This window comes from Rhinoraja longicauda, chromosome 28, assembly GCF_053455715.1.
Source record: "Rhinoraja longicauda isolate Sanriku21f chromosome 28, sRhiLon1.1, whole genome shotgun sequence".
NCBI lineage: Eukaryota > Metazoa > Chordata > Chondrichthyes > Rajiformes > Arhynchobatidae > Rhinoraja > Rhinoraja longicauda.
In genome coordinates this window covers 25,505,265-25,521,501 of record NC_135980.1, presented here as the reverse complement: position 1 = coordinate 25,521,501, position 16,237 = coordinate 25,505,265, and the positions used below count along the sequence as shown (strand labels likewise).

The 16,237-nt window shown below is 46.0% G+C and overlaps 2 protein-coding genes across 2 annotated transcripts in view; one reads left to right on the top strand and one right to left on the bottom strand.

Moving 5' to 3' along the window:
- Positions 1 to 846: 846 nt before the first annotated feature.
- kxd1 (KxDL motif containing 1) lies at positions 847 to 11,094 on the bottom strand. The gene is made up of 5 exons (XM_078423694.1): positions 11,035 to 11,094; positions 7,692 to 7,798; positions 5,232 to 5,384; positions 4,370 to 4,416; positions 847 to 1,512 (listed from the first exon to the last, which is right to left on the bottom strand). The coding sequence occupies exons 2-5, from the start codon at positions 7,784 to 7,786 to the stop codon at positions 1,292 to 1,294; spliced, it is 516 nt and encodes a 171-aa protein (XP_078279820.1). The 5' UTR covers positions 7,787 to 7,798; positions 11,035 to 11,094; the 3' UTR covers positions 847 to 1,291.
- A 296-nt stretch (positions 11,095 to 11,390) lies between these two features.
- The window catches only part of ddx49 (DEAD (Asp-Glu-Ala-Asp) box polypeptide 49), a 60,218-nt gene continuing 55,371 nt past the window's right edge, over positions 11,391 to 16,237 (top strand). Inside the window, exon 1 of the mRNA XM_078423870.1 lies at positions 11,391 to 11,467. Coding sequence (XP_078279996.1) covers positions 11,443 to 11,467 — 25 coding nt within the window. The 5' untranslated portion in view covers positions 11,391 to 11,442. The remainder of the gene's footprint in view (positions 11,468 to 16,237) is intronic.

Below are 16,237 nucleotides of genomic sequence, written 5' to 3'. Positions count from 1 at the left end.
GAGTGGGAGGGGAAGTTGAAGTGCTGAGCCATCGGGAAATCAGGTTGGTTGAGACAGACTGAGCAGAGGTGTTGAGCGAAACGATCGCCGAACCTGTGCTTTTTAACAAAGCTTTTTAACGAAGCTGCGGTCCTACTGCCTCACCTAACCCAGTGTCACCTCTTGCTTGATAATACTTCTGAGAGGCAAGGACCTCTATGAGGACACCATACAAATGCAGGTTGACGAGACCTTCGGAGGTTAAAAGAGGATGCTCCTCGGCCAGCTCTGGTGCCACCCTGGATAGCAGCTTCCTTGGAAGTCCCGTACAGAGGAAAAACTTAACACCGATTCAATCAAATCCGCGGAAGTCAAGCGCAGTGAATGTTTTAGGGCAGCCTCATTAATAATTGCCTTCCTGAAACACGGTGAATTAAGTTACATGAAGAGGGAGAGTTTAGTATTTAAGGAAAATGAAAACAAAATCAGCGAGTCCCATCAAGCAGCGTTTCAGGGACTTCTAATGGAAAGTGATCACATTGCGATTACACCCAGCAGGTCAATGGGGGAATCCATGCTCCAAATCTGTTGATTCCGTGAATTTGTTTTGCAGAGGTGTTTGGCTCCTTTGCGTTTTCACCAGCACAAATGTCTATCTGACAGGGGACCTAAAACATCGCGAGATGGTTGCTCAGTAACTCAGTTCAATTGTTTATTCAAAGAGAGATGAGGACATCAAGGTACTGCCACAGCAGTTGGTCATACTGGTGGCATCCATCTTCCTGCCACCAGCTGCGTTAATGGGCATGAATGGACAAAGGATCACTCGCCACCCCTCTCCCCAACCTTCCTATCCTTCTCTCCCAAACCATGGCAACCATCAGATATCAACACCTCCCACCTGACATAGAATAGATGCCATCTTACCAGCTACACTTTATTTTGTTGCATTTTACATTTTTATGATAAATCCACACCGTAGAAATCCTAGTCACACAGCGAGCGTGGCGTAACAACTGTAATTCCACCAGTACATCCTTAATCACACAGCAGCTCCTTCACTGCAAACCTCTAGAACTCACAGTGATCAGGTTTATCGAGTAATCCACACTGCAATGAAAATGAACAAGAGAGACGGCGCATGGTTGGGGAGAATACAGTTCTCCCTCACAGGCGTGAACCCAGTGTCTTTGCCTCAACAGTAACACACCAGAAGCTTCATTGTGAGCTCCGCAGCTCCTTGGGCCTTGCTCCTCGTATTGCCTTCACCCCTCCCGGCGGAGGAACGTTCTGCAGGTACACGCTCAACAGTTTACTCTCCCCCCTCACCCTCAGTCACGAGCTGCGCGTGCCCATCAACCTGATTCTTCATCAGCGAGGTGTCTTCCGAGTCCCCGCTTGCTCCGGGCGTGAGTAACGTGGGGCTGGTGTTGCTGGAATCGGAGCTCAGCTCTACAGCGTCGGAGAGGGGCAACGAGCTCTTTGGGTTGGGATCAAAATCCTCATCTTCCACATCGACAGACTCGCGGATACCTATCCTCAAAACACAAGCAAAGATCAGCAAGCATGGCAACCCGGATGGCAAGTGGAATTAGTCCTTGATTATGGATCAATGCCGCATGGACCGTGAAAAATTAATGGATTTCACGATTGGGGAAAAAAAACCCCAATTCAAAAACTCCTTCCAACTGTTACCCACATATAGCTTTCTCCATCCAGCAAGGCATCACACACCAACATCCCCATCCAATCTGCAAAGATCACACTACCCTTAGCCAACAATTGGCCAGTCACGGAACCATTCTGCCATCTGGACACATTCTAAAGACGTACAGTTTAGGTTAATTGGCTTCGGTACAAATTGTAAATTGTCCCTAGAGTGTGGAATAGTGCTAGTGTACGGGCATCACTGGCCGGCACGGATTCGGTGGGCCAAAGGGCCTGTTTCCACACTGCATCTCTAAACTAAACTAAAAGGCTCCTGACCCGAAATGTCACCTATCCATTTTCTCCAGAGATGTTGCCTGACCCACTGAGTTGCTCCAGCATTTTGTGTCTATCTTCAGAACATACATTTTATTGTTTGACTTTCCTTCTTCTGGTCAACGTGTTCAACTCCTCCCTGTCTCCAGAGATGCTGCTCTTGCTCACGCAGCAGGCATGCTCTGACATGTAGCCAGAGTCCACAGAGCATTTCAACACCAGCAGGCACAGATCCATGACAGCCCTTAAGCCCCACGTGACCATCCGCCCCCTTCAACAGACTACTCCGTCTTGCCCTCTCCCTTATGTCATTTATCTAACTTCTTAAATCCAATTCTTCCACTCGCTTCCGCCACTCCCGGTGACAACAAGTCCCCCATCGACTTTTAAGAGAGAAAAAGGGTATGATATTATTTAACTGTCTGGCCAAAAAACAGAAGTTAGTTTAGTTCATTATTGTCAGGTGTACTGAGGTACAGTGAAAAGCTTTTGTTTGCGTGCTATCCAGTCAAAGACTATGCATAAATACAATCAAGCCATCCTCTGTGCACAGTTATAGGATAAAGGGTATAACATTTAGTGCAAGATTTAACATTGAAGTCCGATTGGCCTGATGGGAGAAGGGAGAAGAGGGAGTGACCGGGGTAGGACTGGTCCCTTGATTGAGCTGGCGGCCTGGTGTAGATGGAATCAACGGAGGTTGGGTTGTGTGACGATCTGGGCTACGTCCACAACTCTCTGCAATTTCTGGAACTGTTCCCAAACCAGTGGAAGCTGAAATTCCACTAGAGCAGCTGGCAGATATAAATTGAATGTAATAATCCTAGAATGAAAAGTCCCTGTCAGGAATGATGACCAGACAAAACATTCCTATAAAATCCATCTGTTTTAATAAGGAAATCCCAGGGAGGAGTTTTGCCAGCCACACCACATCTAGTCTGCATGTGATCCAGACCAGCAGCAAAAATGCTGATTCTCCCCTCTCAAAGCTACCAGCAAGTGACTCAACTCAAGAGCAATTGGTGATAAGTTTTGGCCTAGCCAATGATTCTCACGTTCCATGAATAAAACAAAAAATGCTGTTAAAATTTAAGACTTATTAATAAGTCATTCCACTGGCTGGCAGCCTCGCCTACAGTCTGTATTTTTCATCTTTTTTTGGGGTTATTTTTGGTGTGTTTAGAAAGTATGTGTTAATGGTCTCTGATTTGTTTTATCTGGGGGGGTCGGGGGAAACCTTTTTTCAATCTCTTACCCTGCCGGAGATGCGAATGTTTTCCGAATCGTATCTCCGGTCGCTCTGTGGCCTAACATCGTGGAGCTGGAGGCCTTGCTTGGGACTGACTTTGAGCCCCATGGCGAGGCGTGGACTTACCATCGGAGCCGATCCCTTGCCTGTGGACTTTAACATCGAGGAGCTCGCAGTCTCAGGTTGAGACTGACGTCAGGAAGCTCCGAAGCCGCACGAGGTTTGATAGCCCCGACCCTGGGTAGATCGCCCGGCGCGGGGGAGCTGAGATTCCCCCCCGATGCAAGAGCTTGATCGCCCCAATGAGGAAGGCCTGCCGCCGGCTACGGGAGTAAGATCATCCCATCAATGGAAGGTTAGAGGCCCCCGACCGCTGGAGGACAAAGAAGGAAAGAGATTGAACTTTTTTTCGCCTTCCATCACAGTGAGGAATGCGGAGGAGTCACTGTGGTGGAAATTCATGTTAAAAATGCAGTTTGTGCGTTCAGTTGCTTTTTATTAGTATGACTGTATGGCAAATGAAATTCCTCGTATGTTGCAAATACAGCATGATTATGATTATGATGATTGTACATGTCGCCTCCTGGTTCTGGACTGCTTTACAAGTGAAAATGCTACTTTTATTTCCACTCAGTTCGAATACACTGGATAATAGAGTTGTGGACATAGCCCAGACCATCAAGGAAACCAACCTCCCTTCCATTGACTCCACCTAAGCTTCATGCTGCCTCGGCAAGGCCACCAGCATAATCAAGGACCAGTCTCACCTCGTTCACTCCCTCTTCTCCCCTCTCCCATTACAATAGGTACAGAAGTTTGAAAACGCATTCCTCCAGATTCAGGGACAGTTTCTTCCCAGCTGTTATCAGAGAACTGAACGGTCCTCTCATAAGCCAGAGTGTGGTCCTGACATCCCATTACCTCACTCGACATCTTTGAACTATCTTTAATCAAATTTTATCTTGCACTGAATGTTGTGCCCTTTACCCTTTATCTGTGCACTGAGGATGGCCTGATTCCAATCATGTTTAGTCTTTTCTTTGACTGGATAGCACGCAAAAGCTTTTCACTGTACACGTAGCAATAACAAACTAAACTAAACTATTGCACCTTTCCTATGAGCCCCAATAACCGCACAGTCGTCCTGCCCATACTCACTGCTGAATGCCTCTGGGTGCTGCTTTGACAGTTTGTCCTTCAGTGTTCTGCAGGAGGAAAAAAAACGTCAAGTCATTATCTGATCACGGAAAGCACATTATTGTAAACTCTTCTGCTAATTTCAGCCATTTGTCCAGATCATATGCTGAAACATTTCACCAACGAACATGAATGTTCCTCCTATCTGTTCAGCAATAGTGCCTGTACATATATACAGAAACATTATGCATCAGCACCTACACACAGCAACACAGGCAACTGAGCCACGTGTAACAGCAGCTGCTGATGTTTTTGAGCAGCCCCGTATACAATAGTAATCAGTCATTAATGCTGCATCTGCTCCCTCCAGTGGTGAAACTAGTACAGTGAAAGAACAGTTTCGAAGCAGTGCACTTAGCAAATAAAAATACAAGAAGATTTCTCCTTTTCATCTCCTAAATCTGAACTCTTCCTGAAAATATAATCTCTCTGGAGCACAATTCATGAGGGGTGTAGAGAGAGAGATGGCAGCTGATGGCTAATGCAAAATTGGTATGGTGGAAGGAATCAGAGGGTGGTAGTGGATTATTCAGATAATGAGAGGCTGCGTGGTGATAAGGCGGAATGGAGCCACAGAAATGGGGAAGCTAGAATGGGCAAGAGGCGGAAAGGATCATATGAGGACCGCAGGAGAATGGGTCAGCACTGAATGTTGGGTGAGACAGGCCATGTGGATTCAATCTGGGGGATAAATGGAACTGGAGAAGTGGCGGTGGGGGAATGTGAAACAATGGGGGTTGTTGTCCATAATAACAGAAGGAAGTGGCAGAGAGGAACTCCACTTCCACTTTCACATTCACTGTTCCTCTTCCCGACACTGTACCTGATCCGACGGAAGATACTGTCGAGATCCTTTTTCATCTCCACAAGAGCCCGTGTGTGGTGCAGGTATCGTTCTGTCATCTGGTTCAGCCTCACATTCGATAGGTTGTTGAAGTTCAGCAACATCTCATTTGTTTTCTCAAATCGGTCCAGCCTGGGAGAAGGCAGAGCTTCAGATGAAGAGCCATCGGGCACAGAAACAGGCCATTCAGCCCAGCAACATGCCAACCAAAATCCCATCTGAGCTAGTCCCCTTTCCCAAGGTTTGGTTTGTGTTGTGATTAAGCGCTACATACTGCACCACCACATTACAGTAATAGTCATACAGCATGAGAACAGTTCCATCGGCCCGACTAGTCCATGCTGACGAAGATGCCCCATCGAAGCTAGTCCCGTATGCCCGTCTTTGGCCCATATCCTCCCCATCTACCCGTCCTAATGTCTTTTAAATACCGCTATTGTAAATGTCTCAACTACAACTCTTGCAGCTTGTTCCATACAAAGGTTACTACTCAGGTTCCTATTAAAAATTTCCCCTCCCACCTTAAACCTATGCCTGCTAGTTCTTGAATGTTCTACCCTGGGAAAATAGACTGCATTCACCATTTTTATTCCCCTCATGGTTTTATATTGCTCTCTAAGATGATCCGTCAGCCACCTGCGCTCGAAGGAATAAAGTCCTAGCCTGCCCAATCTCTCTATTGCCTCGGCCCTGGAGTCTTGGCAACATCCTAGTAAACCTTCCCTGTAGCTTTCTCAGCTTAATAGCATCCTTTCTGTAGCAGGGTAACCAAACCTCAACACGATACTCCAAGTGTTTCTTCACCGATGTGGTATACATTTATAACATAACATTTCAGCTTCTGTACTCAATTCTATGACTGATGAACTCCAGCATACCAAAAGCATTCTTCACCATCCTACCTACCTGTGATGCCAGTAACCAGTAACTTTCCTACCACAGATGTTAGGTTTACTGGCCTTTAGTTCCCAGGTTTATCTTTGTCGCCCTTCTTAAATAGAGGCACAACATTAGCTTCCCTCCAGTCTTTCTGCACTTCACCTGTATCTAACAATAATTCATATATAGTAGCCAGGACTCCTGTAACTTCTTCTCTAGCTTTCCACAGTGTCCTTAGATATATCCGATGAGGCCCGGGAGATTTATCTACCTTAATACATCTTAGGATGTCCAGGATCTCAACTGTAGTACAGACTGTCCTCAAGACATCTGTGTTAACTTTCTCCAAGTTCCTTAATCTTCACGTCTTTCTCCACGGTAAAAAACTGAAGCGAAATATACATTGAGGATTTTGCCCTTCTCTTGCTGTTCCACACATAGAACACTGATTTCTGAGGGGCTCTATTCTCTCTCTAGTTACCCATTTCCCCATAATATATTCATAATATCTCTTTGGATTATATTTAAACTTATCTGCCAGAGCTATTTCGTGCCCCCCTTTTGCAGTCTCCTGATTTCCTTCTTAACAATGCATCTCAATCCCCTATACTCTTCCAGAGATACACTTGATCCCAGCTGCCTATACATCTGTGTTAACTTTCTTCTTTTCCCTGGCCAGTGCCTCAATTTCTCATAACATCCAGGGTTCCTTCCTCTTGCCTTGCCCTTCACTCTAACAGGAACATGCATACCTTGAACTCTCGCTATCGCACTTTAAAAAACTTTCCGGATGTCCCTTTGCCCGCCATCAACCTACGCTAAACAACTTTTGCAAGCTCTTTTCTAATGCTAGCAAAATTGGGCTTGTCCCAGTTGAGAACTTTAACTTGTGGACCAACCCTGTCCAGTAGTTCTATAAACTGTCCAAGATGAAAAACACTCATAGTTAACAACTTTGCAGCAAATATTCTGCCGCTTTGGATCCCCATGAAACATGTGCTGATATGGAAGACTTAAGCGATGTTGTTTCATATTTTATTTTCATATTTCAGATCATATTTTATTTTCATATTTCAGATACAGCGCGGAAACAGGCCTTTTCGGCCCACCAAGTCCGTGCCGCCCAGCGATCCCCGCACACTAACACTATTAACACTATCCTACACACAATAGGGACAATTTTTACATTTACCCAGTCAATTAACCTACATACCTGTACGTCTTTGGAGTGTGGGAGGAAACCGAAGATCTCGGAGAAAACCCACGCAGGTCACGGGGAGAACGTACAAACTCCTTACAGTACAGCACCCGTAGTCAGGATCGAACCTGAGTCTCCGGCGCTGCATTCGCTGTAAAGCAGCAACTCTACCGCTGCGCTACCGTGCTACCGTGTTGATTTGCCTTTGATGAGTTTCACTTTAAACAATTGGACTAAACAGCTTTACTTAAGCACTGGATTAAAATAAAAGAGAAGTTCCAAGGATCATGACGTGTGCCTGTCTCTGTGTCAAGGGATGGATAGCAGAGGCTGGGCAGTGCCGCGAGCAAAGATGTACTCACATGTGTCTCTGTGCCTGGACAATGGCATTGACATCCTCGCGGTTCACCATGCTCAACATCCTGCTGCAGAACACGCCAGCAGCGGAGGACTCCATCCCTGTGACAGCCTGGTATGGACACAACAAACCATTATCCAGAGAACAGACGGTAGAAGCATCCTAACTCATAGTATTCCCCCACAGCAGCATAGTGGCGCAGCGGTAGAGTTTCTGCCTCACAGCACCAGAGACCTGGGATCAGACCTGACTTTGGGCGTCATCTGTATGGAGTTTGTTCGTTCTCCCTGTGACTGCTTATGTTTTCTCCGAGGGCTCGTGTTTCGTCCCACATTCCAAAGACATGTAGGTTTGACATTAATTGTGTGGGATAGAACTAGCGTATGGGTAACTGCTGGTCGGCACAGACTCAGTGGACCGAAGGGCCTGTTTCCACGCTCTATCTGTACAATCCATAACTACATGAGACATTGGAACAATATTGGCCCATTGAGTCTGTTCCGCCATTCGATCACGGCTGATCTATTTTTCCCTCTCAACTCCATTCTTCAGGAACAGGCTAGTCCCCATCGGCATTATGCCTCAGTGCTATAAAGTCACCGATATGTAGACATCAACACTGTGCCCGTATAACAGAGATAGATCTGCACCCAGCTGCAATATACTCAGTATTATACGACAGACCTGTCTTCACCAGTACCGTGTACTAGGACAACACTTCAGGAGTCCAGCACGAACCAATACTGATCCCCAACATTCTTCAGTATGCCACAGGGATTGACTTGTTATACAGTACTATGTTACACCTATACCCATTTGTAGTGTACAGTGTCAGGCCAGCATCCATCAGAACTGTATCCTGCTTTCCTGCCAGGCATATTCGTAAAGGACAGCACTGAGATGTTACACAGCAACAAACCTCTACCCATCATAATTATTCCCCAATATTAACCAGTGACATTCACACCACTACCATACCAGACCTGTACCACTTCAGGTCTGTAACCGTGTTGCAAATTGATTGACCTGGCTCTACTTTGCCTAGGTAATACACGTCCATAACTGCAAGGGTTATAATCTGTCCCCATTGTACTATAACTTGATGTTATTCAGCAACAGTTCTGTGCCCATCGATGCTATACTAAAACATCCTCCAGTAATAGACCTGTTCCATCATCATGGTACTCCAGTATCATAAACTAACCGTGCTAACAAGCAAAACCGTGCCCAGATTTATAAGACATATCTACTGATGTATAGTATGATATGATTTGACTGGATAGCATGCACCAAATGTTTTTTGTTGTACCTCCGCACACATGACATGGACATTAATAAACCAATACCAATTCTTATGGCACAGAAGCGCCTCTTTGCCCATGTGGTCCCCATCTGCTCCCGGCCGAGCTATGCCTACAGTCCCATGCCGTCTCATGTAATTTTTCTGTAGCTCTGCAGCTTATTCTCTTTCTGTCCCATGCCCAATCATTTCTCTTTGACAATGACCAAGAAATTGCACTTGCTGGAATCTGGAGCTGCAGGAGGAACTTAACAGTCAGCACTGATCACGACCCAATACATCAACTATCTGTTTGCTTCCATTGACGGTGCCACTGAGTTCCTCCAGCAGCTTTTATTTTGTTCCAATTTCCCTTTGATTCTTTTGCCACTTGCCTACACTAGTTTTACAGTAGTCAATAATCTACCAGCACACCTTTGGGATGTGGAAGGCTACTGAAGCATCCAATGCACACCGATACAGTCTCAGGGAGAATGTGCACAGACAACCCAAAATCAGAATCAATCCTGCATCCCTGGAGCAACAAGGCCAAGGTGCTAAATGCTGCACTACGATTGTGCCCCACCGTAAGATAATAACAGATATGCACCCACTGACGCTGTACCTACAGGTAATGCAGTGACAGACTGCCATCAGCTATTACTTAATCCCAATGTTATATACTGTGACTGAACACCCCCTTGCCCCACTAGTACTGTATTCTTGTGCCACTCAGTGACAAACATGTCCCAAAAAGTATTGCACTGCAGTATTATACAAATCTGTCCCAACAGTACTGTAACCATGTTATACAGTGACAGACTTTTCCACCTGCAATGTAGCCCAGTGTTATACCGCAACAGACCTTTCCCCATCAGTACAGTACCCAGGTATTATATAGTGACGGACCCGTCCCCATCAATACCGTACACCGACAGACATGTCCCACCACTACTGTACCTGTTATGCAGTGACAGACCTGTCCCCATCAGTTATACACCCTCATGTTATACAGGCAGACCTGTCACCACCAGTAATGTACCCCCCTGTTATTCAGCAGAGCAGAGCCCACCAGTACTGTACTCCAAGTTCATAGAGCAGGAGGCCTGACCCACCCACACCATGTCCCAGCATTCAGTCACTCCTCCACCTACTGATACTGCGTCCCAGTGTCCGATCACCCCTACACTTACCCACAGTATCCGAGTGTCAGATCACCCCATAGGGGCTCACGTTGTCGACCTCCCCGTGGTGAGCCCTGTCAACTGACCTCAGTCAGGCGAACGACAACAAACAGAGACAGCAGAAGCAGTTTCATAACTTCTGCTGCCTCAAACGCAAGAAGATCACCCCCTACACTTACCCACACTGTGTCCCAGTGTTGGCACCACTACACTTACCCACACTGTGTCCCAATGTCAGATCACCCCTACACTTACCCACTGTGTCCCAGTGTCCGATCACCCCTACACTTATCCACACTGTGTCCCAGTGTTGTCACCCCTACACTTACCTACACTGTGTCCCAGTGTCAGATCACCCCTACACTTACCCACACTGTGTCCCAGTGTCAGATCACCCCTACACTTACCCACTGTGTCCCAGTGTCCGATCACCCCATACACTTACCCACACTGTGTCCCAGTGTCAGATCACCCAATACACTTACCCACACTGAGTCCCAGTGTCAGATCACCCTATACACTTACCCACACTGAGTCCCAGTGTCAGATCACCCTATACACTTACCCACACTGAGTCCCAGTGTCAGATCACCCTATACACTTAACCACACTGTGTCCCAGTGTCAGATCACCCCTGTGTCCCAGTGTTGTCACCCTATACACTTATCCACACTGTGTCCCAGTGTCAGATCACCCCTACACTTACCCGCACTGTGTCCCAGTGTTGTCACCCCTACACTTACCCACACTGTGTCCCAGTGTCAGATCACCCCTGTGTCCCAGTGTCAGATCACCCTATACACTTACCCACACTGTGTCCCAATGTCAGATCACCCCTACACTTACCCACTGTGTCCCAGTGTCAGATCACCCGATACACTTACCCACACGGTGTCCCAGTGTTCACCCACACTCTGCCCAGCAGAGTTGGGTACCTCGATGCTCCCGCCGGCCTCTATGATCTTCCAGCGGAAGCAGGATCTCCGCCACTTACTCCACCGACCGCCCGGTTACTCACTCCAGGCCCGCGAAGCGGCGGCTGTGAGTGTCCGCTGCTTCCCCCGCCGCCTCCAACCCCCCACCCACCCCTTGCCCCGCTGCCCTCGGGCCTAGCGCTTCGGCCCAACCTGGCCCCTCCACAGCGTCACCCTGGAAACGGGAGCGTTCGTGCGCGTGCGCGGCCCGCCCGCCCGCCGCTGGCCCCGCCCTCGGCACAGGGTTCGCCCGGGCGCGGCTGCGCGGGGTCTCCATGGCAACGGTGCGGGGAAGGCCCGCCCGGGAAGGATGGACGGATGGATGGACGCCTCCCTGGACAAAGTAAGGCAAGGTCTCTCTCTCATCACTATTCATAGAGTCATAGAGTGATACAGTGTGGCTCAACATCTCCCAGCTAAGCTACACTTGTCCCACCTGCCCGCGCATGGTCCAGATCCCTACAAATTATATGGAATTTGCAGAGAATTTCACTGTGCCTAGTCACATGTGACAATAAAGTATTCCTATTCCTATTCCTAACCTGGCCTATGCATGTGTGAGAAAGAACTGCAGATGCTGGTTTAAACCGAAGGTAGACACAAAATGCTGGAGTAACTCAACGAGACAGGCAGCATCCCAGGAGAGAAGGAATGGGTGACGTTTCGGGTCGAGACCCTTCTTCAGACTGAAGAGTCGAAACGTCACCCATTCCTTCTCTCCAGAGATGCTGCCTGTCCCGCTGAGTTACTCCAACTTTTTGTGTCTCTTCTGTCCTCTCCATGTACCTGTCTACATGTTTCTTAAATGTTGGGATAGTCCCTGCCTCAACTACCTCCTCTGGCAACTTGTTCCATACACCCACCACCCTTTGTGTGAAAAAGTTACCCCTCAGATTCCTATTAAATCTTTTCCCCGAAGATAGACACAAAATGCTCAAGTAACTTAGCGGGGACAGGCAGCATCTCTGGAGAGAAGGAATGGGTGATGTTTCGGGTTGAGACCCTTCATAAACCTATATCCTCTGGTCTTCGACTCACCTACTCTAGGCAAGAGACTCTGTGCATCTACCCGATCTATTCCTCTCATGATCTTATACACCTCTATAAGATCACCCCTCATCCTCCTGTGCTCCAAGGAATAGAGTCCCAGCCTACTCAATCTCTGCCTAAAGATCAGACCCTCTAGTCCTGGCAACATCCTTATAAAAGGTCTCTCACTATTCAGTCACTTTGTGTCTTTCCATGGTAAACCAGCATCTTCAGTTCCTTGTTTTTACATAATGAACCAGAGACCTGTGTTTGAATCCCATCAAGTTACCTGGGGATTTTTAATTCAACTCATTAGACTGGAATTAACACCCAACATTTGTGGTGTTGACTGTATTTACTGAGTATTATGTTTACATATTCAGTTGGGCTACTGCAAGTAAGAATTTCACGGTTCTATCTGGGACATGTGATAATAAAACACTCTTGACAGTCTGAAGAAGGGTCTCGACCTGAAACATTATCAGTTCCTTTTTCTCCTGAGATGCTGTGTGACCCGCTGAGTTACTCCAGCTGTTTGTGTCTATCTTCGGTTTAAACCAGCATCTGCAGTTCCTTCCGACACTCTTGACTATAAGCTTGTAGAAATCTCTCTGGCCTTTTACAGACTCGACTGTGCTATGAGAACCCATAGTCCACCTCAGTGGTGGGAAGAACTTGGATTTTGGGCATCTATGATGATCCCAGACATTGATTTCTGTATAGACTAAACGCTGCAGTAACTCAGCGGGACAGGCAACATCTCTGGAGAAAAGTAATAGATTAGACCCTTCCTCAGACAGAGAGTCAGGGGAAAGGGAAACAAGAGATATAGACTCTGATATAGAGAGATATAGAACAAATTAATGAAAGAAATGCAAAAAGCAACAATGATCAAGGATGTTTGGAGCCCACAATGGTCCATTGTTGATAGATACAAAGTGCTGGAGTATCTCGGCAGGACAGGCAGCATTTCTGGAGAACATGGATAGGTGAGACCCTTCCTCAGACTGAGAGTCAGAGGAAAGGGAAACAAGAGATATAGACGGGATATAGAGAGATATAGAACAATTGAATGAAAGATGGGCAAAAAAGTAACGATGATCAAGGAAATGTGTAGGGAGGAACTGCAGATGCTGATTTACACCAAAGATAGACACAAGATGCTGGAGTAACAGCGAGACAGACCACATCTCTGGAGAGAAGGAAACGCAGTCTGAAAAAGGGTCTCGACCTGAAACGTCAACCATTCCTTCTCTCCAGGGATGCTGCCTGTCCCGCTGAGTTACTCTGGCATTTTGAGTCTTATCTCCAATGATCAAGGAAAGGTGGAATGTCATATAAGGATTTAAGGTTGTACTTGAGTTGGCTTGATTGTGTTCATGTATAGTATTATCTGATTCGATTGCAAAGCATACAAAACAAAGCTTTTACAGTATCTCGGTACACGTGATAACAATAGACCTAAAGCTAAGACTGGCAGACCCTTGAGATTTATGCTCTGGATGAGTATGTATTCAGTGTATCCATGAAAAAAGACAAGGTTGCAGCCCCTGTTAGAATAGTTTAAGGGGGCTTCTCCTCAGGTTCTGGTTGCACTTCCGCCATATGCATTTTTGAGTCATTTTTGTGTTTAATTTCATATTCGTAATTTTATTACTGTATACACGTACGGCATATTCTTGGAAAATTCTTAGGTATTATAATAAAGTCTTCAACCTGTTATATCATTTAAAAGTATAATAAACATAGGGAATATATTTAGAGACGTCTATACGGCGCCAGTGTGAAATGGCCTTTAGTGGTCAGTGGACAGGAGCTGTACGTGACGGATTTGTGTATCATCACACGTGACTCACTAGAGTACAGACGCATGCACGGTCTCCATCAGTCCTGTCTGAGCTTCCTGGCGTGCAGGTACAGTCCCTCATTAACCCACGTTATTTTGTAATTTTTGTCCATCATTTAGGGATGCTATATGAATTAAAAAAATTTAAGTATGTTTATTTTTGTTAGTTTATGAAAAGTTTGTGATTATGTTTTTTTCATTTATGAAAAGTTTATGTGTGTTGTTTTCTCTCTCTCTTTCTCTCTCCTCCAAGGTTTGTTCTTAGTCACTATTGGTTACATTGGTAAACATTCATTGGGTTCAGTTCTCTGAGCTGAAGAATTTCTTGTGGAAGACTTCCCTCATTTCATGACATTCCACCTGCCTCTCATTGGGAGAATGATAGTAAGAAATTTGGTGGGCATTGCTCTGCATGCAATGAGCAGTAAGGTTGCTGCCTGATAAACACAGTGAATTTGGGTGCCTCCTGAAACTACTGAGTCTTAGACAACAACACCAGAAGTGTCAGTGCAGCACTCCACACAACCACCAGGTCTTTACAATGGTTCTAGGCAACATTTTCTATCTAACCAACTCCAGAGACCTTTGTGTTGTAAGCAGCTTTACTTGGGTGCTGTCTTACTTTATTGGCCTTCAGCCTTGCTCAGAACATAAAGTACTGGAGTAACTCAGCAAGTCAGGCAGCATCCCTGGAAGGTAGGAGACTACAAAAAGTGGTGAGCATTGCCCGGTCCATCATGGGTACTGACGTCTCCACCGTTGAAGAAATCTATAGGAGACGCTGTATCAAAAAGGCAGCCAGCATCATCAAGAACGCATATCACCCTGGCCATGTTCTCATTTCACTCCTGCCATCTGGAAGAAGGTAAAAAAGTCTAAAAACTGTGACATCCAGGTCAGGAACAACTTTTTCCAAAAACCATCAGGCTATTGAACACTACGAACTCGAACTAAACCCCAAACTATTTTGGTTGCACTAGGGACTTTGAGCTTTGTTTTATTTTGCACTATATTGGGCTTTTTATTCATTGAACTTTTAAACTAAATTATGTTTACCTAATGTATTACCTAATGAGTACTGTTCACAAACCTATTGTACTGCTGCAAATAAGAATTTCATTGTTCCGATTTGGTGCATATGACAACTAAAGATTCTTTCTCTTATCTCTGGAGAAAATGGATAAGTGACATTTTGGTTCAGGATCCTACGACAGACTCTGTATAAGGGTCCTGACCCAAAACGTCACATATCCATGTCCTCCAGATGCTGCCTGACCCATTGAGTTACTCCAGCACTTTGTGTTCAACGCAAGATTCCAGCATTTGCTGTTGCTTGTGTCTATATTAGCCTTACACGCTCTGCACATGTCCAGTTCTGTGTAGAATGGACCATGGCTCTGCATAATTAAACAATGGTTGATTCTGCCCTTAATAAACAGGGACTATATGCAGTGCAACCAGTAGAATTAAATATTTGCAACTTAGAGCAAAAACATTTGGCTCATTATATCTTTGCAAGTTCATTTTCAGTCATCCCATGATCCTGCTCATCCTTATAGCCCTGCATCAATCCCATTGATATTCCAGCCACCAGCTTGGTTTCCACTCCTCCTTCAATGATGTGATCAAAATTTGCAGGCTTCTTCCCACACTAACACAAATAAACAACTGCAGTCCTTGTTTGCTCCTTTCAGCTTTGCTCCAAGCTTTTCCCCTACGCTTTATTCTTATCTCCTTCAATGTGTCCCTCAATGTGTCCCTTTTACCACGCCATAACCCCATATTGCTCCTTCCCTCCCTTCTTTGATCCTGCTTTCACCCACTTGCACTATCATGGTCCCTTTCCCAACTCCTCTCCCCCTTTCCCTTCATCAATCCCAGTAATCCACTCTATCCCCATCCCCTGTGCTTTAAATTGTACTCCAATTGGGCCCCAAACTGAAACATTGCCTGTCCATTGCCTCCAGAGATGCTGTCTGACCCGCTGAGTTCCTCCAGCACTATTATGTTGCACTCAAGATTCCGGCATCTGCAGTTTATTCAAATCTCCAACTTTCTATATATGTCATGGTCTGTGCCTCGCAGTGGTAAAATATGTTATACTCCAGCAATGAGAAGGCATTTCCCTTACATCTCTCAGAATTATATATAATTCTGTTATAACACCATTAAAGGCCACCAGCATAATCAAGGACGAGTCTCACCCCAGCCACTCCCTCTTCTCCCCTCTCCCATCGG

Bases quoted from the DNA above. Each gene is read 5' to 3' on its own strand.
- kxd1 (XM_078423694.1), bottom strand. From the start codon at position 7,786: ATGGAGTCCTCCGCTGCTGGCGTGTTCTGCAGCAGGATGTTGAGCATG. The intron at 4,417-5,231 runs GTACAGTGTCGG...TTCCTCCTGCAG, and splicing joins AGTATCTTCCGTCGGATCAG to AACACTGAAGGACAAACTGT. The intron at 1,513-4,369 runs GTGAGTATGGGC...TTTTGAGGATAG, and splicing joins GCACCCAGAGGCATTCAGCA to GTATCCGCGAGTCTGTCGAT.